Source organism: Chanodichthys erythropterus, chromosome 9 (genome assembly GCF_024489055.1).
Source record: "Chanodichthys erythropterus isolate Z2021 chromosome 9, ASM2448905v1, whole genome shotgun sequence".
Classification (NCBI taxonomy): Eukaryota; Metazoa; Chordata; class Actinopteri; order Cypriniformes; family Xenocyprididae; genus Chanodichthys; species Chanodichthys erythropterus.
Genome location: NC_090229.1, coordinates 30,716,760 through 30,741,391, shown reverse-complemented (window position 1 = coordinate 30,741,391; position 24,632 = coordinate 30,716,760). Strand labels below are relative to the sequence as shown.

At 39.3% G+C, this 24,632-nt stretch overlaps 1 protein-coding gene across 5 annotated transcripts in view; it reads right to left on the bottom strand.

The window, feature by feature from the left end:
• adam9a (ADAM metallopeptidase domain 9a) overlaps positions 1–24,632 on the bottom strand; it is an 89,108-nt gene that overhangs the window by 42,447 nt on the left and 22,029 nt on the right. For 3 of the 5 annotated variants that reach the window (XM_067395316.1, XM_067395313.1, XM_067395314.1), the window contains exon 4: positions 21,066–21,144. In XM_067395316.1, coding sequence (XP_067251417.1) covers positions 21,066–21,144 — 79 coding nt within the window. Of the gene's footprint in view, positions 1–21,065; positions 21,145–21,912; positions 22,005–22,164; positions 24,393–24,632 lie in introns of those variants that run through there. The other 2 variants (XM_067395315.1, XM_067395317.1) reach the window with 2 other exon arrangements.

Sequence of the window (24,632 nt, the reverse complement as noted above, 5' to 3'; positions counted from 1 at the left end):
CATTTTAAATGCCTATTGTCCACCGTGCATAGTTGCCCTGAAGCCACCGGGTTGGCGGTGCAACTGGGCTTGGGCCGTCATCGCTGCTTGCAGCTACATTTTTTTTATATTTCTATTTAGCTTTAATTAACATTTTTCAATTTTAGTTTTAGTAATTTTAGTACTTTAAAGCTTAAGTCCGGAATTTTTCCTCTTTGTTCCATCTCTATTTGAAACCTGCGATTGCAGTCATATGCGGAATTATTATCTGTACGTGCGCTGTGCATCGGCACAGCTCGTCAGCGCGGATGAATCTAATGTTTGTTGTCAGTCAGCACACCGGTGTGGATACTGTACTTCGGAATCACAGATTGTAGTCTTGAAGTATGACCAAAGTAGGAATTTTCACCGGAAAATGTTATCTGAACAAGTAAGTAACATGTCTGCCACTTTTGTTCTGACCAAACTGAGGGGGAAAGCATTAGCCTACAATAGATCGCGCTGCCAACGGTGATTAAATCTAACGATTGCTTAGCTCATCAAAATCTCATCAAACCATGCAAATTATTATTGTTGTTATACTTTGTTCTCAAATTGTTAATGTTAACAACATAAGCATTGCGTGACTATGTGTATTTAGTGTATTAACGTTACCGGTCGATTTCAATTTTTGTAGCCACTCCACAGTCCAAAGTCTTTTGCTTTTTGACTACGGGTAAATCTCCAGTTGTCACTGATGACTGTCATTTGGACCTTTCTGGATTATAATCCGCCATCAAAATAAGTTTAATTATTTCAGCTGCTGTGAGAACAGACTATAAATGATCCACTACAAGCAGCATCCTCACATGATAAAGCCGACTAGCCTGGACTCCTTTCTGTTTACAGACGTGAAGTAATGATGCAAAGACTAACCGCTGCGTGCTCAAATTTCCCACAGAAATCCACCAAGTCGCTCTTATTATAAAACATTATTACAAGCTTACCGTTGTGAATCAAGCAAAGATAAGGAGATAGTTTTAAACACTGCCTGGATATGTACTTGCTCAAAAATTGATTTTGGATCATTTTTAAGCAGCTTTAATGTAAACTTATTTTTAGTTAGTTGCCAAGGCAACATTTCTTATTATCATTTAAGTTTTTTAAATGTAAACAAAAAATTATTCAATTTAACGAGTTACGTGTGGACATTTAACACTCTGAGGTCTGAGGGTATCGCCGGCGATACCGCCGCGGTTTTTTTCTTACCAGTGTGAAAGAGACTCAAAATACTCTGTTAATGTTGCACATACAATTAGGAGTTATACACCATTTTAATCTGTGGAATATCTTATTTTATTTGTGTACACTCAGAGTAAAAACAAAATGTTGTGCTTTTTGTAAAATAAAGAAAACTAACATGATGCATGATCTCTCGTCTTCCTCTGAACGAAGTCCAATCTGATAGTTCTCAGAAAATTAACTGTAACTTAGTGAATACTAATCACAAAAAAAATTGACTTATGTCTAAAAAAAACAATGAAATGTCAGGTTTTAAATCGTGTAAGTCAAATCGAAAACAAACATTCCGTGTTTATGTAATCTGTATGAAAAGAGAGCCATGTCAGAAATCCGTGATTCATCTAATTATCCGCTAATGCGGCCACGCCCACGGAGCCAGCGCTATTCAGACGCAAATTCTGAGTCAATACATGCATTTATCACCTCAATCGTGTATTTATTGTCTTGAAAAGTGTTTTGAATAGCCATAGTTAGCGATCTCTGGCCTCTGTTAGTTCAGTTATTTCCTGGATTGCCTATTCTTCTTTAGCATTGGCATTTGTGGACTAAAAGTGCACAGAGCGCCCTCCGGCTGCAAGTATGAATTGTAAACACAGTATCCAGCGTTCACAGTGACGACAATAAATAATTAATAAATACTCTTTTGTATAGAAAATTGACATAAACATGAGAATCCATCAATATTTCTCCAAATGTGCATGCTTTTAAGCTAAAAGCCTATATGAAATGCCATAGAGGTAACATAATTGTTCAGACACTTTGCATCACAGAAATACATTATATTTTAAAGAATATAATAGAATACCATTATTTTAAATTGTAATAATATTTCACAGTATTGCTGTTTTTTCTGTATGTTTGATTTACACCATGATGAGATTTGAATCATGATCACAGAGGGTTTTTTCACAGCCTACCTGACTGAAAGTCATTTCAGGTCGTTAGTATGTGATTCTTTTGTCTTCTCAGGTGAGAATCACCCATTATACATGAGGATTCACGCCTCCATGCATACTGTGTTTCTTAACCAAAGATGGTTTAGAAAATTTAAATCTATCTATTGTTTTATATGAACAAGCAGGCAGCATAATTTTTACCTCATTTTGAAGCAAAAACTCTAGTCTACAACCTCAAATACCCAGAAGTCTTGTGAACAAAGATTTAATATATATATTTTGGCTTTATTTCAGTGACTTAAGTGTTTTGTTTTTTTCAATAACCACGCATAAACGTTATTCCTTCAAAAACACAAACATACATGTTCCTCACATATTATTGTAGCCTAGTTTGTGCTGAATACAGTGTAATGACACTTTTTCCATTAATATGTTTATGAACAACTGAAAAAAGCACAAACTGTCAGGGCATGTCAAAACTTCTCCAGGGTCCCAAAAATCCTCAGACCCCTGAGGGTTAATATTTAGGATTAGGGGTTTGTTCATATCACTAAACCGAAGTATGAGCAATTTAACCCAGATGTTAAACTTCTCCAGATAACTGTGATGCTACTTTTTTGGAAACCAATGGTTTCATCAAGTGTTTCTGTTCTTGTTTTTCTGAAATAGTGATTCATTAGAGCATCTCAGTGTCTGATGTTCACAAACTGATTCATCTGGTCTGCTGACAGCTTGTTTTCATGGGCCACACACACACACACTCCACCATGAACACAGCGCTAATAAAACAGAGCCGTCACACATTGTTATACAATTGTATACATGCTAATGCATGTTATGCTTTCAGAAAATGATAATTCTTAAAGATAAAGCAGCTGTGAAAGCTAAAACAAACTGAAATTAAGTGTATAAAGTCCATTTAAATCCCTGTAAATTGGCTTGGCACAGTATTAACAGAGCCCCTCAGAGCAGGACAATGTCTAACATTAAGTTCACATGCTTGTATAATCTGATTGGTTGCAGGCGAGACAATGAATGCTGCTCTTTCACATAAGCTCTACAGCAATGTTTTTGATCCTTTTTTAATCTTTTAATCATTGTTTACAACGATATCTGAAGGCCCCATGACTCTTCCAAATGTTTGTGGTTTACTGGAAAAGTATTAAAGTGGACCTATTACTAATTCACTTTTACATGGGAGTCAGCGGTGTGTGTACCTATCCATCCGATAATGGTAAAAAGCCATCCACTTTTTTATATTCCCCATAAACAGTGTCTCCAAATGTATTATCTATACATTGTTACATCACAATATAACAGGCCCCACCCATGACTGGTGATGTTATCTGCCCTGTTAGCTTAGATCCACCCCTGAGTGAGCTGTACAAAGTTCGCTATGTTTACCTCCTCACTAGAGCAGCTAGTGGAAATACAAGAATGTCTCAACTACTTGAAGAACAATCTAAATGTTCTGTTGTTGGATGCATCAATGAACCACGAAAGTGTTTCCCTTTCAAGGGAACTTGCGCTGCGTCGAAACGCTGTGGGAATGCCTCTGCATGATTGCGTCATGAAGCACGTATGGAATCAGTCCAATGGTGTGATGGAATGTCTTACAGAAAAACTGTAAAGCATACTCGCGCAAGACTGCCAGAGTCCTACAAAATGACCTCAGAATGAGAATCAGAAACAGATTTCATGAGGGTGGCCTGAGGGCCCGACGTCCTAGAGTGGGCCCTGTGCTCACTGCCCAGCACCGTGGAGCTCGACTGGCATTCGCCATTGAACACCAGAATTGGCAGGTCCGCCAGTGGCGCCCTGTGCTTTTCACAGATGAGAGCAGGTTCACACTGAGCATGTGAAAGAGCTGAAAGGGTCTGGAGAAGCTGTGGACAACGTTATGCTGCCTGTAACATCGTTCAGCATGACCGGTTTTGGTGGTGGGTCAGTGATGGTCTGGGTTAGGCATATCCATGGAGGGAACGCACAGGCCTCTACAAGCTAGCCAATGGTACCCTGACTGGCATTAGGTATCGGGGTGAAATCCTTGGACCCATTGTCAGACCCTACACTGGTGCAGTGGGCTCCTCCTGGTGCACGACAATGCCCAGCCTCATGTGGTGAGAGTATGTAGGCAGTTCCTGGAGGATGACCTAAATCCAATAGCACCTCAAATGATGTGGCATCCTTTCGTTCCAAACACATTACCCAGTCCATATCAGTACAGATATCCAGCATGATATCTTTCCCCCACATTTTCCCCTGGGCCCTGAGCAGGCTCTGGTTATGGAAAGTAAAAACTCTGCTGGCCAAAGGGGTTATAGAACACTTTCCTCCTCCCAGCAGCACCTTCTACAGCCATTACTTTATTGTTCCAAAAAAGGATGGGGGGTTGTGTCCAAATCTACATCTGTGCCAACAGAATCTCTCTGTAGGGAAGCTCAAGTTCAATATGCTGACTCTCAAGCAATTCGTGTCACAAATCAGGTCGGAGGACTAGTTTGTCATGATAGATTTGAATTACGCATACTTCTATGTTTCCATTTTTCCACAACACAGGAAGTTCCTGAGGTTCACTTGCGGGCTCGAAGCGTACCAATATTGAGTTCTTCCTTTCGGCCTAGCAGAAGGGACCTTCTCTCTAAGGCGAAGGGGTCGATACTTCACCCCTGTCCAGAGTTGTGAAAACTGTGGGCCTGGCCTCTGAGGGGGCCCAGCTCATAAGCTCAGGTCTCTCAACTGAGGTTGTTGAGACCATCCTCCACTCCAGAGCTCCACAAGCCTATTGAGGAAGTTTCTGAGAAGTGTCTCACTCTGAAAAGAATTGGAGAAATTCAAGCACTTTCGGTTTCTCCCTCATGCCTGGAATTTGCACCTGGTATGGTATAGGGTTGCACGGTGTACCGGTACTACAGTAGTATTGCGATACTGTAAGAATTGAAAATATCCAAAGATATTTTAAAATGAACAAAGACATTTGCTTTACTGTTTCACACCCCTCTCTCTTGCCAAGGGCCATTTGGGAGGCACAAAGGTGATAGTGATCAAGGCCTGTAGGCCAAGATGTGTGTACATTGGGGGTCTACAAATGGTCACACCTTTAGTACAGTGGGGGGAAGTTTTATCTTCTGATTGGTCAGTTTGAATGTCTCACATTTGAGTTTCAGTCACATGGTCAAGGAAGGGATAAAAGAATATTTTAACTGTTGCTCGGGTCTCTTTTCTAGGCTCTTCTTCCTTGGATCTCAGGCACTCTCTTGCCCTCTCTCTCTCTCTCTCTCTCTCTCTCTCTCTCTATTTCTCTTTCTCTCTCTCAGGTAACTTTTTTCATACATGCTGTGTACGTTCAATGGTATATGACTTTATCATCTCATACATCTATTTTGTAATTATTTTAAGTGTAACCATAATCAGATATTGTCATTAGACCCTTTCTATTACAAATGATGTGCTAACTAGTTTTGATTTAGTAACATTAATGTGCTCCCTATTGCAATACAATATTGTCACACTATAGCAACGCTCTCCCACATATTTTGCTATTATAACTGCGCTTATTTCCGTCGTTGGTATAAGTTGCAGTGGGTGGTAATAGACAAGAAATGTACAGTATTCTAACATCTTACTGATGAAGTTTCTTTAGTCGCTCGGCAAACCTTACAGCCTGAACCCCTGTAGGAGTTCCACCCTTACAATACTAAAGCTTCAAAATACTGGCAATGCCATTGTATTTTTTTAAACGGTAGTATCGTCAGTACCATAAGGAATGTTGTATGTGCGGTACACTCAAATTGAACATGCGTGCCTGCAAAAACATTACAAGAGACTGCCATTGACTGTCTGCTGTGCCCTGTGTAGTAAATGCTCTGTAGAATTAGCGCCTTATTGTTTCCTGATGCTTCAGTTAATTTTGCAATGAGATAAAGTTGCACTTGTTTGCAGTGCATTTTATCTGGAGAAAGGGTCTGAAATTCACTTAATTAACATCATAAAATCTTTATATAAGAATGAATTCTCACAGTTTTAGATTAGATATTTCCAGATAGGCTGGCAAAAATGCTCCTGATAGTTCGTGACATGAGCAAGAGCAATGTTTTTGTTTTGCTTCTAAATGAATCTGTATTTGAACAAATAATCCATTCATTAAGACAATCATTTGCTTCGTTCCTGAATGAATCAGCCGTTTTGAACGAATCGGTTGAATGATTCAATGACTTAATCATTAACACTTGATGCCACCTACTGGCGACTTTAGTCTCCCATCTAAAAGTAGGCCTATTCTATAATTTTTTACCATCTAAAAGTAGGTCTTTTCTATCATTTTTTTTCTGCCAACATTATTATTTTTTATATTCAGATTTTTATATTTGAAACATTAATATCATAACATTATTTATGCAATTGTAATTGAAGTGTAAATGCATAAATGCTACATCGTAAAGTCAGTTCATACAGCTGTGCAGTGCTAAGATGAATTTTTGTTTACAATGATTCATTTGATTGGTAATAAAAGCCTGTTATTCATTCTCATTAATGAAGTATTCAGAGAAAAATCTGGTCTGTTTTTATGTTTTTATGAAAGTTTGGTTCATTTTGTATACTGCACGGCATCGCGATACTACTTGGTATCGTGATACTTCAGCTGGTATAGTATCGTAAGACAATTTTATGGTATCGTGACCCTAGACCAGGCTATGTTACTACTAATATGGTAAGACCTTTCATACTGCAGGCCTTTTGTCATCCACCTTTCAGGACGTCAGACCAAGAGAAACTAAATCTGCTCTGCCCAGTTAGGACTTTAGATGATTATGTCCACAGAGCTGCCCTGTGGAGAAAGTCTGAACAACTGATGTGTGGCAATGTGGGTGTAGCATCCCCACAGCGTTTTGACGCAGCGCGAGTTCCCTTGAAAGGGAATGTTTCGGTTATGTATGTAACTGTTGTTCTCTGAAAAGGGAACAAGACGCTGCATCACCCTACCATACTCCCGGCATGCATGTGATCGACATGCTTCAGCCTATGAGAAGCTAATGCCGTTTGGTCTGGGTATGCTTTATAGTTACCTGGTTGATGACGTCACCTGCCTATGATGTTCCCCCACACCACTGGATTGATTCCATACGTGCTTCACGACGCAATCAAGTGGAGCCGTTTCCACAGTGTTCCGACGCAGAGTCTTGTTCCCTTGCCAGGGAAACACAGTTACATACCGAGACGTTTTCCATTACTTTTCTATGTAAACACGCAAGATAGACGTGTTTGACCGCTGCGCTCGCATCTTGCATCTTTTATGCCTGTTTCACAAAAGGCACGCAATCAGAGCATTAGCAGTGCTTTTTTTTTTTGGTGCCCATGCCAACAAACTAGCATTCACACTGCAAGTCAAGGCAGCGCGGCAGGAGCAAAAGCGGCAATGCCGTGATGCCAGTGTCAAATCTATTTTTACTGTGCTGCTCACACTGAATTAATGCCACAGTGCATTGTTTTTGGTCAAAATACAGTCAATATGAAAAATAACACATTTCACCATAATATCATATAAGTCAGGTGTTCTGTGCTTCACAGTCACCATATGACATTCAGCGCTGTAAAATAAATAAATAAAATACACAAGAACACATAACTGCAAGGAGTTTTTCCCCCTAATTTCAAAGGGCTGTTTAAATGATTAAAACTAGAGGTAACTTAACTTAATTTAAGATTACTTTTTTCATGTAATCTACATATATACTGCATGTGTGGGGCAGTAACGCTGCGTTTAAGTGAATTTTTTATGTTCTTCCTCCATTTTGTTCACTTGTATGTACGTCATTGCTTACATTGCATGAGCACCCACTACTGGCGGAACCCTTGAAATGTGTTTAATGAATGCCCTAAACCCTTGATCACTTGGAATCCACAATGGAGCCATTTTATTATTTTATTATTGGGCTGTTGGAGGAAATATAAAAAATTGCACAAACGAAAATGATAACAATACAATAAACTATTAAAGTGTATATAAAACTGTCAGCTTAGGGTAGCTACAAGTATTATGCAATTAAATGTTAAAATAAAATAATTCCAATATCATACACCAGAATTGTGTGGGTTGGGGGTAAATTAAGCACAATCTGCCGTGACGTCACAATTGTGTTGTTTTGTGATCTATGGAGCTGCCAGAAGTGCACATATTGAGTAGACTCGCTCCCTCTGTAAAAATCGAGGGGTCGATTTTCTCACCTACTTGAAGTTGAATGCACTTCAAAATGGCGGCTGGGATTTCCCCAAGGAGAAGTGCTTGGGGAAGTTAGCGAGTGTATGTCTAAAAGTGAAGTTAAATGCAGCCTAAGAGGGGAACACCGTCGCATCGCAGCAGAGTATGCTGCCCAGCATAAATCAAAGCTTCTCGCGCAGGAAAACGCATTCGAAAAGTTTAACGCCTGTTTCACATTGGACGCAGAAGCAGAGCATATTTTTTTTGCCGCCCATGTTAACAGATCAGAGCATTCACACCGCACACCGAGGGGGCGCAGCAGCACGTAGTAGGAGCAGAGAGCAGCAGTGCCGCGATCGTTTCAGCACCGAGTCTATTTTTGCTTCACCTCTCACGCTAAACGTATTGAAAATTAGACAGATTAGACAGTATACAGAAAATTAACAAATTTCACCATAAAAATCATATGAGGTGTTCCGTGTTTCACAGTCACTATATGACATTCAGCACTGTGAAAATAAGTAAAATAAAATACACAAAAACATATCATTGGCAGGAGTTTTTGCCTAAACTTCAAATGCCTATTTAAATTATTAAAACTAGAAGTATATCTTAACTTTAAGATTATTTTTATCATGTAAACTACATAGCCTATATATAGCACATATTATAGGTGCTGGTAAGATGTCAGACCCAGATAGTCTCAGCCTCAGACGTCACGCCCACAGAACGTTGGCTGAACATCTGGTGCATATGACACACTTAACTGGAAACACTTCAGGAGTTTCGAAGTCGTCATCTGGTTGTTTGAATTCTACAGGATATCCGGGAGACGTGCGTGTCACGTTCTTAAACGGTCCGCCATGACGGCAAATCCCCTCATGGAAGAAGAATGTCGTTGTGTTTACAACTGTGACAATGAGCGATTACCAGGATCAACTAAACGCTGGATTTTCAAAAGTATGTGAAGTAAAACTTTGTTCAGTAAACTTGCACAAAGTTCTTGAATGTCAATCACTTCTCCTAAATCGGCAAGTTTGGAGCTAATAAATGATCTGTGGGGTATTTTGAGCTTAAACTTCACAGGCACATTCTGGGGACACCTAAGACTTATACAGTAAAATGGGGCATAAGGAATTTTTTTAATATTTTTACTCACAAAAGAGCTTGGTGTACAGTAAGTAGAAAAATGTATATTCATTATAAAAATGTTCATTGAGTTATAAGACTTAATTCATTTATATGACTGTGCCAGGCCTACCAGTAAAAAAGTAATATATTTAAAATACATTTATTTCATTATAAGTATAGTTAAAATCTATTAACATATTTACTGACATACTGCTTGAGACTTACTGATATAAAAATTATAATTCAATTTTATTTACTGCTTGTGCACAATGAACATTTCTTAATGTTAAGCCTAAAAGTGTTTAATATCACTATTAATAAGGATTGTATGATCTTTGTATATTATCAGTCTTTAAATGCAAGATATTTAAAGTGTAGTCCCACTTTAGCACAAACAAATATACTTAATAAATACTATAATGGTATATAAATAATACTAAAATAACATTGACAACAACTGCCATCCAACAGACAACTAAATTTGTAATAGTAAAAATAAAAAATCCCCCAAAACCACTCTTAAGAACTTTGCAAGCACTTAACAAAACACTGACAACCATTCACCACATACTTGTAGCAACAAATTTTGTGTGGGAAAGCCACCACTCACATTTTCTTTACTGTGAGCATTGTTGCATTGTGCTTTAAAAAATGCCTTGCGAGCTCTAGGATGCCAGTTCCTAGCCAGTGTCATTCTCTACATCATTAAGACCCATTCCTTTGTCCAGCTTAATGCCATGAGAGTGATTAGAGTTAAACAGTAAAGGGGTTTGTTCTCTCATGTGTTTGTGTGTGCATGTGTGTGTATTGATTAGAAAAATAATGTAGTCCACCTTATGCAGCTAGTGACCCTGATACTTTTGCAAATACTCAGAAATGCCTTATTTGATCTAGCATGGAGCCTTTCAAACAGCACTTTTTATTGACTGATTGTGTGTATGTCTGATGTAATGGGAATCAGAAAATACATCCTGTAGAAATCCTAATGGACATCATTCACACAGTGGCGGCTTGTCAGGGGAGGCACAGCCAAATTTTAAGGGGAAAGTGGAAGAAGGATGATTTAATGTTAATAAAATTCTCTGTTATTCGTGTCGTTTCATATCTCAGAATGAACACAGACATTTAGGGAGTGATGGATGTTTGCTTCAAGAGATAGTCTAGGTGAGTGAAATTATATTTGTATTATCTTGCTTTATGTAATTTTCTTTAAATTTTCTGTCTATAAGTGAGCAAAAAGCCAATTTAAATGAGTTAAGCTGCTACTACTAATAATAATAATAATATTAATAATAATAATCCTCAGCGGGGACCCAGACCATTAGAATTGCCGCCACTGCATTCACAAGTGAGGGTCGGTTGACTCGCTGATTCCCAGCCAAATTTAAACTATCTATATCCCCTTGAGAATAATGTTTTGAATTGTATTGAATGTGCATTTGTAGTGTACTTCAAATCTTAATAGTATATAAAAAAACTATACTTGCAGACAATATAATATTATCTTATGTACTTAACACAATTAAGTACACTTTCAAAAATTCATGTCAAGTTAAAAGTATATTTCACATAATTTTAAACCCTAATGATTAACTTTAAATGCTTAACAATCATTACAAAAATGTGTAATTTCAAATATATTTAAAAGATACACAAGTTTCTATAGAAATGACATTATATCACATAAGTATATTTCAGTTTACCATAAATGTAAGTATATTTAGTAGTACACCTTAACCATATTTCAAAGACAATAGAAGTATTTAAGAAATTACAAATAAAGATATCCTATTTAAGTGGGTCAAAAACACTCTAAAGTTTAAATTTAATATAAATTTAAACTATACATTTTGCATTTAATTGCAATTAACATTTACATTAAATTACATTTAGATTGCAGTTAAGTATATTCTTTTAAACTATATTTTTTGTTTTCCCTAATAAGTACTCTTTTTAAAAGTATGGTAACGTGTACTTATATTTCACAAGGGTCCCCAGTTTAAGGCAGCAACAAAATTCTTCAAAATAACCTCACAAAATCACTCTCATGTTATTTCCCCATAAACTAAATTCTGGACATCGTTCTTAGGCTATTACATAATGTAATTATTAAAAATAATGTCTAGCAGTTAGAATAGAAAACAGATGAAGGTGACCACTGTACCTGAATTGGATGTTCACAATTAATCAATTTTAAATATAAGAGAAGAAAGCACAATCATATTTAAACCTTCCAGCTTTTTATACATTTAAATTTTTTTTTTCTTTTATGTTTAAACCGGGTGTGCCTCATACATCCTGAAAAGTGAAGCTGCGGGCTCTTTGATCACCCCCTGGAGGCTGGATGCAGTACAGGTCATAAACCCCGCCCGCTCGATGCAGACGAATGAGACTTAAGTTAAAACATAAAAATAAATTATGCTTCAAATAAAGTTTTCCGAAAGACGGTTCTGGTCATTTCAGATAGTTATCACGCTGATTTAGATTCAATTGTTCGTTTTTGTGATAAGTTTGATTTTAGCTAGCAATTTGGTGCTATAGAAACGGGGCGTGTCATCGTGATTCACAGTTGATTGACAGCTTGTCTGAGGACTGTCGGGGCTTTGAGGAGAGAGTGAAGATAAATAAATAACTATTCATTTTCAGTTTCTGTGTTATTTCACACCGACATAATGAGCCGTTCAGAAGTAAACTGTACTAACTGACCTACAGGATCTGACGGATATCTTGAGTTTCTCTGTAACGTTAAATGTGGGCTTCATAAGCTAATTAATAAAGGTTATTACTTAAGATAACACGCCTAACATTAGCCATGACGGAAAAAAGCAGGTGATCGTTATCTGGCAGTTACTAATTATTTTTATGGGTATAAAATGATAATTAGCAGGATAAAAGTAATGATAGCCTACTCTAATTAATTATAGAGCACTGTCTACAGCAGTGGTCTCAAACTGCCGGCCCGCCCTCCCCCTCTACCCGGCCCGCAACTGATCTCAAAAATAAAACATAATCCGGCCCGCTAAATTATTATTATTATTATTATTCTCGAGTTGCTACCTGTCTGATATGCAAAGAAAAAGTCGCCGTTCTATGGGTGTTACGGTAGCTGGTGCAGAGACGAGGCAGATCACGGATTTCCACAATGATACAATACTTTAATGAACAAAGAGCAGGAAACACCAAACATACATCTTAACAAAACAGAGAACGGACAAGGAGTGCAGGGAGTGAGTGCAATATATGGGGAGTGCTGACAATAGAGTCCAGGTGCAGGTGATGAGTGATGATGAGGAGCTGACGAGGGAAGTGAGTGCAGGTGATGAAACAGGAGGATCATGGGATATGGAGTCCAGGAAGACAAGGGATCTGTAACAGATGGAGACACCGGGAGGGGGGGCGGGCGCCCTGGAGACCTCAAGCAGGTGCAGGGAGAGGAGCGGACAGGAACGGAGGTCTCCAGGGCGGATCCATGAACCATGGCGGGTCTGGAGCCGTGGGCAGCCATGGCGGGTCTGGTGCAGCGGGCTGCCATGGAGGGTCAGGTGCAGCGGGCTGCCATGGAGGATCAGGTGCAGCGGGCTGCCATGCAGGGTCAGGTGCAGCGGGCTGCCATGGAGGGTCAGGTGCAGCGGCCTGCCATGGAGGATCAGGTGCAGCGGCCTGCCATGCAGGGTCAGGTGCAGCGGGCTGCCATGGAGGGTCAGGTGCAGCGGGCTGCCATGGAGGGTCAGGTGCAGCGGGCTGCCATGGAGGGTCAGGTGCAGCGGGCTGCCATGCAGGGTCAGGTGCAGCGGGCTGCCATGGAGGGTCAGGTGCAGCGGGCTGCCATGGAGGGTCAGGAGCCCTGGTGGGCTCTGGCGCTTCCGAAACCCCGCCCAGGAGTTCCCCACCCACAGGTACCGGAACGGGTACTAGGCCCCCCCCAAAAAATACATGGGGAATTTAAGGAAAGTCTTTAAAAGTCTGATGAAGGGACTGTTTCTGTGGGCAGGAGTGGGCCTTAGGGCGGTGGAGCATGGAGCTGTGGGCTTGACGGTGAGGGTTGGAGCGGCAGGCCCGGCGGCGGCGGCTGGAGCTGAGGGCTCGTAGGCGGCGGAGACTGGAGGACTTTGCTCGGCGGAGACTGGAGGACTTTGCTCGGCGGAGACTGGAGGACTTTGCTCGGCGGAGACTGGAGGACTTTGCTCGGCGGAGACTGGAGGACTTTGCTCGGCGGAGACTGGAGGACTTTGCTCGGCGGAGACTGGAGGACTTTGCTCGGCGGAGACTGGAGGACTTTGCTCGGCGGAGACTGGAGGACTTTGCTCGGCGGAGACTGGAGGACTTTGCTCGGCGGAGACTGGAGGACTTTGCTCGGCGGAGACTGGAGGACTTTGCTCGGCGGAGACTGGAGGACTTTGCTCGGCGGAGACTGGAGGACTTTGCTCGGCGGAGACTGGAGGACTTTGCTCGGCGGAGACTGGAGGACTTTGCTCGGCGGAGACTGGAGGACTTTGCTCGGCGGAGACTGGAGGACTTTGCTCGGCGGAGACTGGAGGACTTTGCTCGGCGGAGACTGGAGGACTTTGCTCGGCGGAGACTGGAGGACTTTGCTCGGCGGAGACTGGAGGACTTTGCTCGGCGGAGACTGGAGGACTTTGCTCGGCGGAGACTGGAGGACTTTGCTCGGCGGAGACTGGAGAACTTTGCTCGGCGGAGACTGGAGTTGAGGGCCATTTCATCCCCTCAAATACAATTAAAATCCCCACAGGCACTGGAGCTGGCTCTGTGGGGACTGGAGCTGGCTCTTGAGATACTGGAGCGGGCTCTGGAGATACTGGAGCGGGCTCTGGAGATACTGGAGCGGGCTCTGGAGATACTGGAGCGGGCTCTGGAGATACTGGAGCGGGCTCTGGAGATACTGGAGCGGGCTCTGGAGATACTGGAGCGGGCTCTGGAGATACTGGAGCGGGCTCTGGAGATACTGGAGCGGGCTCTGGAGATACTGGAGCGGGCTCTGGAGATACTGGAGCGGACTCTGGAGACACTGGAGCGGGCTCTGGAGATACTGGGGCCGCTTTCTTCCTCCTCCTCCGCTTACTGGGCTCAGTAGAGGAATAAGGGTCCAGCATGGGGCAGGCAGGGAGTTCGCTGGAAAGGTGTGCGGAGGAAGCCGGAGGTTGACTGACTGGCCCGGCCAACCGTGTTTCTGGATGGACTGGACGACAACACTGATCCTGAACCTCTTCCACAAAGAATTTGGAGCCATTCAACCACAAAATTAAATTGATAGTTTCGCTTAAGGAGAAACAAAAAACAGGTTCATCAAAACGGATAGTGTCGTCATCCAATCCATCCAAAAACAGGGAGATCAACTGAGCGTCGGGCCAGTTAGTCAAGTAAGCAAGCTCAACGAACTCCTCCACATACCTCTCCAGCGAACGTCTTACCTGCAGGAGCCCGATAAGGCGTTCGCTGGCTGTTAGGGTGAGAGGCGATGGAGGAGCTGGATCCAGGGAGCAGGGGAAAGTCTCCATTTTTTTTTCTGTGGAAATCCAGTTGGTAAAGGTCCGTTCTTCTGTTACGGTAGCTGGTGCAGAGACGAGGCAGATCACGGATTTCCACAATGATACAATACTTTAATGAACAAAGAGCAGGAAACACCAAACATACATCTTAACAAAACAGAAAACGGACAAGGAGTGCAGGGAGTGAGTGCAATATATGGGGAGTGCTGACAATAGAGTCCAGGTGCAGGTGATGAGTGATGATGAGGAGCTGACGAGGGAAGTGAGTGCAGGTGATGAAACAGGAGGATCATGGGATATGGAGTCCAGGAAGACAAGGGATCTGTAACAATGGGGGCATTCACATAACGCATCACATAAGCGGCCGCGCCGTATTCTCCTTCTTTCCAATGCGCTTTCGCTCCAGCTGCGTCTGTCGTTGCTATGCAACCATGAGCCCCGATCTCAACCGCGTCGCTTCTATTATGAGCGTGCTTGCCTAAATTACAGTAAAAGCACTCGACTTTAAGTCACGAGCGTCGATTTAAACCACCGAAACGCGTCTGATGCAGCCATTAAACGTTACCGATGCTCAAACGGCATCTTGGACAAATGCGCTGCCAGGCTGTCAAGGAACAGAAGAGGGTACAAATGTATTCAGGGATTGTATTTGTTCAGTAGCCTACAGTTTTGGTCAGTTTTTAATGTTTTAAATGCAAAATTTTAAATGTTATTTAAGCTAACATAAAGTAAGGGAAAATACTTCCACTAAATATTTAACTAATAATGTATGTAACAATGAGAGAATTTTATTTTTTGGCAAAATAAAGTTGATATATATAGCTCCAGTTTTTGTTAATTTCTGACCCCTCCACGCCACAAGTGTTGATGGTTTTGTTCCAAAATTACTATATATATATTTTTTTTATTTCATGCACCTTGTTGGATGTGAGAAGTTGCACCAGACTATTGCAATCAATAGTATATTAGTGTATTATATTAGTAATAGTATTATATAATTATATTACACTCTGTAACAATGAGAGAGACACTGCTGTTTATATTTAGTACGGTAAATAAAATATTTATAGTATAGGTATAAAGATATTTTAGTAGGCAAATTTGATGTAAATGAGAAATAATGCAAGGGAAAGTAAATTTTCTGAAATGTTGCGCTTTCTTGCGCTTGAATGTTAATATGGCCCTCCTATGAGGTGTCAATCACAGAAACGGCCCTCCGCCAATTTTAGTTTGAGACCCCTGGTCTACAGCAATCGATCTCCTGTAACGTTAGTTTAAAGGTGCCCTAGATTCAAAAATTGAATTTACCTTGGCATAGTTGAATAACAAGAGTTCAGTACATGGAAATGACATACAGTGAGTCTCAAACTCCATTGTTTCCTCCTTCTTATATAAATCTCATTTGTTTAAAAGACCTACGAAGAACAGGCGAATCTCAACATAACACCAACTGTTACGTAACAGTCGGGGTGTACGCCCCAATATTTGCATAATGCCAGCCCATGATGTTCCCAACATTATAAAAGGCATTAGACAAGGGCAGCCACAGCCGAATCATCAGACTAGGTAAGCAAGAACAACAGCGAAAAATGGCAGATGGAGCAATAATAACTGACATAATCCATGATAGCATGACATTTTTACTGATATTTGTAAATTGTCTTTCTAAAAGTTTCGTTAGCATGTTGCTAATGTACTGTTAAATGAGGTTAAAGTTACCATCGTTTCTTACTGTATTTACGGAGACAAGAGCGGTCGCCATTTTCATTTTTTAAACACTTGCAGTCTGTATAATTCATAAACACAACTTCATTCTTTATAAATCTCTCCAACAGTGTAGCAATAGCCGTTAGCCACAGAGGACAGCCTCAAATTCACTCAGAATAAAACTTTTAACATCCAAATGAATACTATACTCACATGATCCGAAGCATGCATGCAGCATGCATGACGAACATCTTGTAAAGATCCATTTGAGGGTTATATTAGCTGTGTGAACTTTGTAAATGCGCTGTAATATAGTCGACAGCTCGTGTGGCAGGAAGCACGCGTCTTAAAGGGGCGGCGCCGAGTGTAAATCAGTGCATTGTTAATGGTGCCCCAAAATAGGCAGTTAAAAAAAATAATTAAAAAAAATCTATGGGGTATTTTGAGCTGAAACTTCACAGACACATTCAGGAGACACCTTAGACTTATATTACATCTTGTGAAAGAACGTTCTTGGGCACCTTTAAACCTTTTATTTAAAATGGCAGGACCGTTTCTGACATTTTAGAGTTGTTTCTAGTGGCATATTATATTGAGTTTATCTACTGAATTTGCTGTTTCAAAAATATTTTTGCTCTAGAAATAGAATAGCCTATTGTTTTATAGGTAGAATTTTAAATTACATATAATTTATATAGCCTATTTAAAATACATCAATGATGACGCAGCCGTCTGGGCGGAAGTTTGATACCGCGACTCCGCCTCCGGGCTCCATTGATGATTCCTTCTGCGCATGCCCAGGTTCCAAACTGACGTTTTTGCGTAACGTGTCAGCGCCCATCGACGTCCGTTTTGGCTTCAGTTCAATACAATGGAAGGAAGCGGCGTTGCGTCGTCCATCTTTTTTTACAGTCTATGGTTTAAACACTTTCTCTTATGCTTTGTTTAATAAACAGAGACATCTATAAATAAATAATTTGTGGTTATTTTCTCTGGAAAATTTAAATATAATTTTTCTATGATGTTTGTTTCAACATCACAGCCAGCCTGACATTTGCAGCAACAATGGATCAACCAATTGTGTGAGTTTAAGGGCAAGACTATTGATTTATCCAACCAGTGACAGATTATTTGGGTAAACTGTTTGAACAGTCAGTAATAAATTTAGTTTGGTGTGTAGAAACTAAAATTAATTCACATTCACTTAAAATGTTTCCTTTTACTTGATGCTGCTCACACCTTTTTTTTTTTTTGATATGACTGATGTCCACATGGGGAGGAAAGCTGTGTGGGAGGAAAGTGTATGACAAGGCAATAATCACTATGTAGCCGTTTCCTGTTCTGTAACAAGGAACTGCGTCATCAGACTTTCAAATCACTACAGTCTCAGATCAGCATTTCACTAAAGTTCTAACTACAAGGCATTTCAGAACATATCCAAAAGGTTTTAAACAATGTGCATTTAGTTATTGCCATGTAGTTATTGTGCAAATTGTAGACAAATGAACTTGCTCTTTTGAACATGCCAAAACACATGCAATTTGCTTAAATCGATAAGAAATTTAAAAATGATGTGAACAAGAAACTAACTGTTCAGAGATCTGGGGCCATATTTACAAAACATTTTATCTTACCACTAAAAGTTCTCCTAAATGGCAGTAAAAGTTCTTAGTTAAGATTTTTCTCTTAAAACCTATTCACAAAGCTGCTGAGACAAACTTTTATTAAGAAATAGAGAGAAGTCTTATGCTAGGAGTAAGGACAGGGTTGACCTCGTTGCTGTGGATGATGTCAACATGCTTACTAACTATACAAACAGTGATTGGCTGATAGAGGAGGGGTCTGTCAGCAAATTAATCATAGAAATATTGTAGAATGAGATAACATGTTGCCATATTCAAGTAAAGGTTTTAAAATACAAATGTTGCCATATTCAAATAAAGATTTTAAAATAAAAATGTTGCCATATTCAAATAAAGGTTTTAAAATGTACGCTAAGTTTCACTAATTAAACTAGTATATGTTTAGCTAACTGTCCGCCTCTTACATATCTGTGTCTCGAATTCAAGCAACAAATTATTTTTTTTTTATAAACAAATTTGGGAGGAGCACATTCAAATGGACTATCTAATCAGGAGGTAAATACACACAGATGAGAGCCGACTCACCTAGTTACCTAGAAAGTTTTCTGAAAGTTTGTGCTGAACTGAAGTGATTGACAAGATCAGTGAATATAAAGGGAACACTTTTTACTCACTTTTTGTATATACTCCATTCACTTTTTGAATAAACATTGTTTTTCATGCTGCTAAGAGAAGCAATGGCCAAAAGCAGGTGTTAATCCACTAAATTTCCATTCCATGAGTCATTCCCCAAAGCTGAAATTATTGACATAGTAATAACCACAGCAAGAGTTAATCATAAACTTTGGGTTTGCTATCTTGTTAGAATTGTTTGGTTTTGTCAACTTGATAACTCCTGAAGTTGAAGAACATTGCAATAATAGCGAATGTTGTAACAAAGTCCATGTTCAGTGAAGAAGGAGGCGTGAACCGGCAAATGATCAAGGTAAACTTCAAGAGACAAAACAAAACTGTGTGTCTGGGTATGCAAATATATAGGAAGGGGCATCCTATCATTGCAATAATTGGATGAATATTTTTTGGTCCTGAGACTTCAACAGAAGATATATACATTTGTTTTAATATTTATACCATTTTAATTATTGATTGCTATCAGGATGTGTAGAACCGATATAAACAATATAACAAAAAGTGTTTATTAAAAACATTGCCTACCCTAGCTTTAACATGTTACCGAGATTAACTATTAATATAGCTAACAGAGTTGTGTTTACATGCTACTGAGCCAATTAGCTACCTAATTATACTAGATAATGACTGCATTATCTGATATTTCATTTGTTAGCAAAATATATCATTCATTTAAATATGAGCCTTGGAACTGTGTGAGCTTTGAGTCTGTGCTTTTTTGCTTTGTTCCTCCTTAAATATACTAAAATAGTGCTTGATTCGATGTAATGAATTATTAATTCATTGCGTGTGTTTTGTTTTGGTAGGAAGAGGACATCAGTTTGTCTACAGATTGAAGACTTACAGTTTGAATGAAAGATTGCTTTTGAATTTGAATTTATACTCACTGTACAACTTGTACATTACTGAAAATTGTTTCTTAGCTTTTTCAAATAAATCCTACTCCAAATGTTTTACAGTGTAGGTGAACTGAGACAGTAAGTCGGTGCAATGAAAGAAAGTATGACAAATCACAACTGCATGTAGCAAACACTGAATGACTTCATTCAGGTCAGGGCCCGTGACTCAAATTACATCTCTCTCAGCAGACATTCATTTCTATCTGTGAACACAACGATAAAGAACTTCACTGGGAATGCACTTCCCACTATTCTCTTTCCAAATATTTTTCAAGGTTATAAATAAAACAAAGACTATTGGAGTATATGCCCCCCCCCCCCCCTATTTTTTTCTACTTTAAAATTTCACATTTAATTCATTGTGTTACTTGCCATTTCTTTGTAAGTTTTTATGAAATTTACAAGCATTTTCTGAGCAAAAATTGTTTCTACACCATTTTTTTCAGTGCATATAAATTCTACATTCTTTTTAAATGATGTTTTGTGCCTCGATCACTTCTTACAGTCATGTAAAATTCAGTTCCAGTTAGTGTGAGTAATGCAGCTCTTCCCAGAACTACTCCACTGCTCTTGGCATCAGATGCTGTGTGAGTGTTTGGTCGACGCCCTGAGGAAATTGCATCAACAACAGCAAACAATGTAACATGATACATGGGAGCTGTTCTCACCTGTGCCATTTTCTGCATAGAAACACTGCTAACAAGGTGAAAATAGCGTACACCTAGTGAGACGAGAGCATTTTTGTGGTACAAAAGAATATATCAGTATTACATTACTGACTGTCAGTGCTTCGTTATTGCAGTCTATAAAGTGACTTTTTTGAGTGCTCTTGGTTTCACATCCTGTGAGTCTAAGCCAAATATAAATAAACCTATCCTTAAACTCTCAGACTGAGGGTGATGCTCGGTTGACAATTCAATTATATTATATAGCCAATCATTTTCTATAAATGACTTAAAGAACAGAGAGATGCTGTAAAATAACTTGTAATAATCCATTTAGAAACAGATCGGACACATCTGACAAAAATGTGACACAGCTCGTAACAGATTAGGAAAGAAGTGCCAAAACTGCCTGGTTTTACATGCTTTCCCTTGTTTAAAAGAAACCAAGTACTGGTGTGACGTAACATTTCTGGGGAAATACATGGGCAGAAAGATTCATCCAGTTTTTGTATGTGTTTGGTGACTTACCTTCATGTTTGGTCTCTGAGTGACCAGCGAGCCATCTTTGGCATAAGAGTACACAGTGAAATCCTCTGGAAGAAGCAATCTGAGAGACACACACACACACACACACACACACACACACAAGATGTAGGGTAAGGATTCATTGGTGAAGGTATTTAATACACTCTCGCATCACACACAGACTGTCAATACATAGGGCAAAATCTGTACATGCCTAAAATTGGTGACACACTCTATCGTTTAAAAGTTTTGGTCAGTATTTTTAAAGAAATTAATATATATTATATTAAATTATTAATAAATCTTTTAGTAAGAACAGATAAAATTGCATTAAAAGGAGTCATGAGCTGCATTTATTAAAAATGTTGTAATGTTTTTTTGACGTCCACTTATAATGTTATCAAGACATTTAAATCAAAAAACATCCTAATTTAGAATTAATAAGGTATTTTCTGACCATTTTTTTTTAACACTGTTTTTATAGGCATGCCGTATTCAAGACTTGAAAGTAAGTGAAAGGACAGTTGGAGGCAGCTCCACTGCTATGGATGGAGTAACAGTTTTGCATAATAAAATAACTTTCAATGTCCCTGCCATTACACGTGTGGAATTGTTTTGAAAACTTCCAATTTTGAAAAATATCTTGTTACATAGTTGAAACATTTGCCAACAACTTGAACTTACGTTGTTTTGTGTAAACAGAATTATGAATGAATGAACGAACCATTGTTTGTGACACTGTCATTCTTATAGGCTATTATAGTTCATTCTTTTCGGTAAAGTGAAAAACGTATACATTGTCATTTGCAGTGTTGTGTTTTAAATAAAATGAAACACTGTAATGTCTTACCGATGACAAAACAGAAGATGGCGCTCACTGAAGCTGTAAGAATGGCTTAGATCAAAACTATAACAAAAGCAGCGTTCTCTACCTGCTTTTGTCTGTATCCAATAATTAGCCCCATAAATGCCGAAGCAAAAATAAAAAATAAAAAAAACAGCAAATTACAACTATTCAGTTTGATTGAGGCACTACAGTATAAATACTCCGTACATAAATGACAAAGCAATAGTGACACATGGTAAAAACAATGTTACTCACATTTGTGTGCTGTGACATTACTGTTGAATCCAATGTAGATGGCACTGCATCTTTTATATTCAGTCTCTCTGAAAAGCCTGCGTCAAACTCTGTCTTGTTTAAAACGAATCCGCAGTAAAATGAAATGAACAAATGAACAGTGTCTTACTGACTCGAAAGTTCATCCACGCTTTCTTAAAGGTCCCATTTTTCGTGTTTTTTTTAAGCTTTGATTGTGTTTATAGTGTGCAATATAACATATGTTCATGTTTCGCGTGTAAAAAAAAAAACAGTATTTTTCACATAATTTACTTATCTGTATACCGCTGTTTCCACTGTCATAAAAACGGGCTGATGACTTCCTTGTTCTATGAAGTCCCTCCTTCAGAAATACGTAACGAGTTCTGATTGTGCCAGCGGTTCCTGTGTTGCGATTCAACAGCAGCTTAGCGCTCCTTGCCCGGAAAGGTCACGCCTCTTACCATAACGTGTGCTGCACATAGTTTTACATGTGGATTATTGTGGTGTTGTGCCGAATGAACACAAAAGACAATAATTCCCGGGAGACTGAACTCTTTAATCTCCACAAGCAGCGACAGAAAATGTACAACGTTAGCACTCACTCAGAAGAGTACCTCATACGGAAAACAGCCATATACATAAACATAGTCCCCTCTTGTGGCCATTATGTGCACTGCAGTCCAACATTAACTATTGCAGTAAGGATACCACAATTATAATTTTCGGGAACCGAGTTAAACATAAATTGTAACCATTGATCTGGGAAGGCCAAACAAAGGTGATTGGACTGCGGGATGAAAATAAAACCGTTTCGACAACATGGCGACAAACACACTCTACAAACGCAACTCTTGCTCTTCTTCGTGGGAGCGTAACAAGACCACGCCCCCTTTTTTGTGTATTCCTGTGGGAGGAGGTTAGTCAAAAAGCTGTTTTAGTGACGTCATTAAAGAAGGAAGTAGAGGGATGTAGTCCAAACTGGCCGTTCGATGTAGGCGACTTCTGTTAAATAAAATATCTCGCTTGGCATTGAACTTTGAGCTTTGAAATTTTACAGATTTTATTTATACTCTAAAAACAAAATTACACACTAACTAAAGTTTGAAACATGGGATCACGAAGAACGGGACCTTTAATGTTAAGATCACAAGGATGGCAATGAATGCAGAGACTGTGTTTTTCCACAAGTTGGCATTTTAAAATGTCTTGTGATCCTCAGACGCATCTCTATCATTTTGTTTCTAGTGCAGTCCACAATGTTTGTGTCTCTCTCGTATTTACATCTACATGATATGTGCGAATTGGTGGCCGGGGCTAAAAAGGCACTAATGTAGAAGTAGGTGTTGATCTTCTTCTACAGACGCAGTCTTTCATCGCACTATGACGTAAAAATGTGACAAAATCTGAAATGAGTCGTTTTCTGAGCTTGGTTTCAATAAAAGCTGTTTTTGGACAAGAACGTTTTGAGTTCTGAAACTTACAGAATATTTTCATAGTACAATGACCTCTTATATGTCAAAAGATCAAGGAAAATTTGATTTCTCAATTCATGGCCACTTGATAGTAAAGACATTCATAATGTTACAAAAGGTTTCAATTTCAAAGAAATGCTGTTCTTCAAACTTTCTATCCATCAAAAGAATCCTAAAAGAACTGTATTACCGTTTCCCAAAAAATATTAAACAGCACAACTGTTTTCAACATCGATAAAATATATTTCTTGAGAGTACTAGAAAAATTTCTGAAAGGTCATGTGACACTGAAGACTGGAGTAACTGCGATTAAGCTTTGCCATTACGGTAATAAATTACTTTTTTAAATATACTGTATTAAAACAGAAAAAAAGTAATTCTGCAACAACACTGTTCTCACTGTTTTTTTGTTTGTTTGTTTTGTTTTGTTTTGATCAAACAAATGCACTGGTAAGCATAAGAGACTTCTTTCACAAACATTAAAATATATTAATGATCCCACAACGGTACTGTATGCACAAACATCTATCTTGCATATAAGATATTCCTGATGCTTTATAATGTCTTATTTGCATAGCCGTCATATTTAGTTGGTTCATGTAAAACACCAAGTGTCAGGAAACCAAAAAGACCAAAATCAGGGCTGAGAATGAGCAAATGTGAAAAAGATGAGAGAAGGCATTAGAGCAATGGCGGCATAACCCTGTGACCTATAGTCACAAGCAGGAGCTTGAAAGAGAGCTGAGAGGAAGTGCTGACTGAAGTAGTGTGTACAGCTTTGAAAAAAAAAAAAAAAAAAAAGAGATTGTGCAAACATACAGTGGGTAAAATAAGTATTGAAAACAATAGGAAATGCACTCCACCGCCACAGCCTCCATGCACGCTCACCGAAAGCTCCATTATTGAAAAAAAGGCACGTTGAAGCTCATTTCAGCACCAAGCCGGTCACATTTACTAACCACCTACTGTCCAGTCCAACCAGGCATTAAAGGGGTC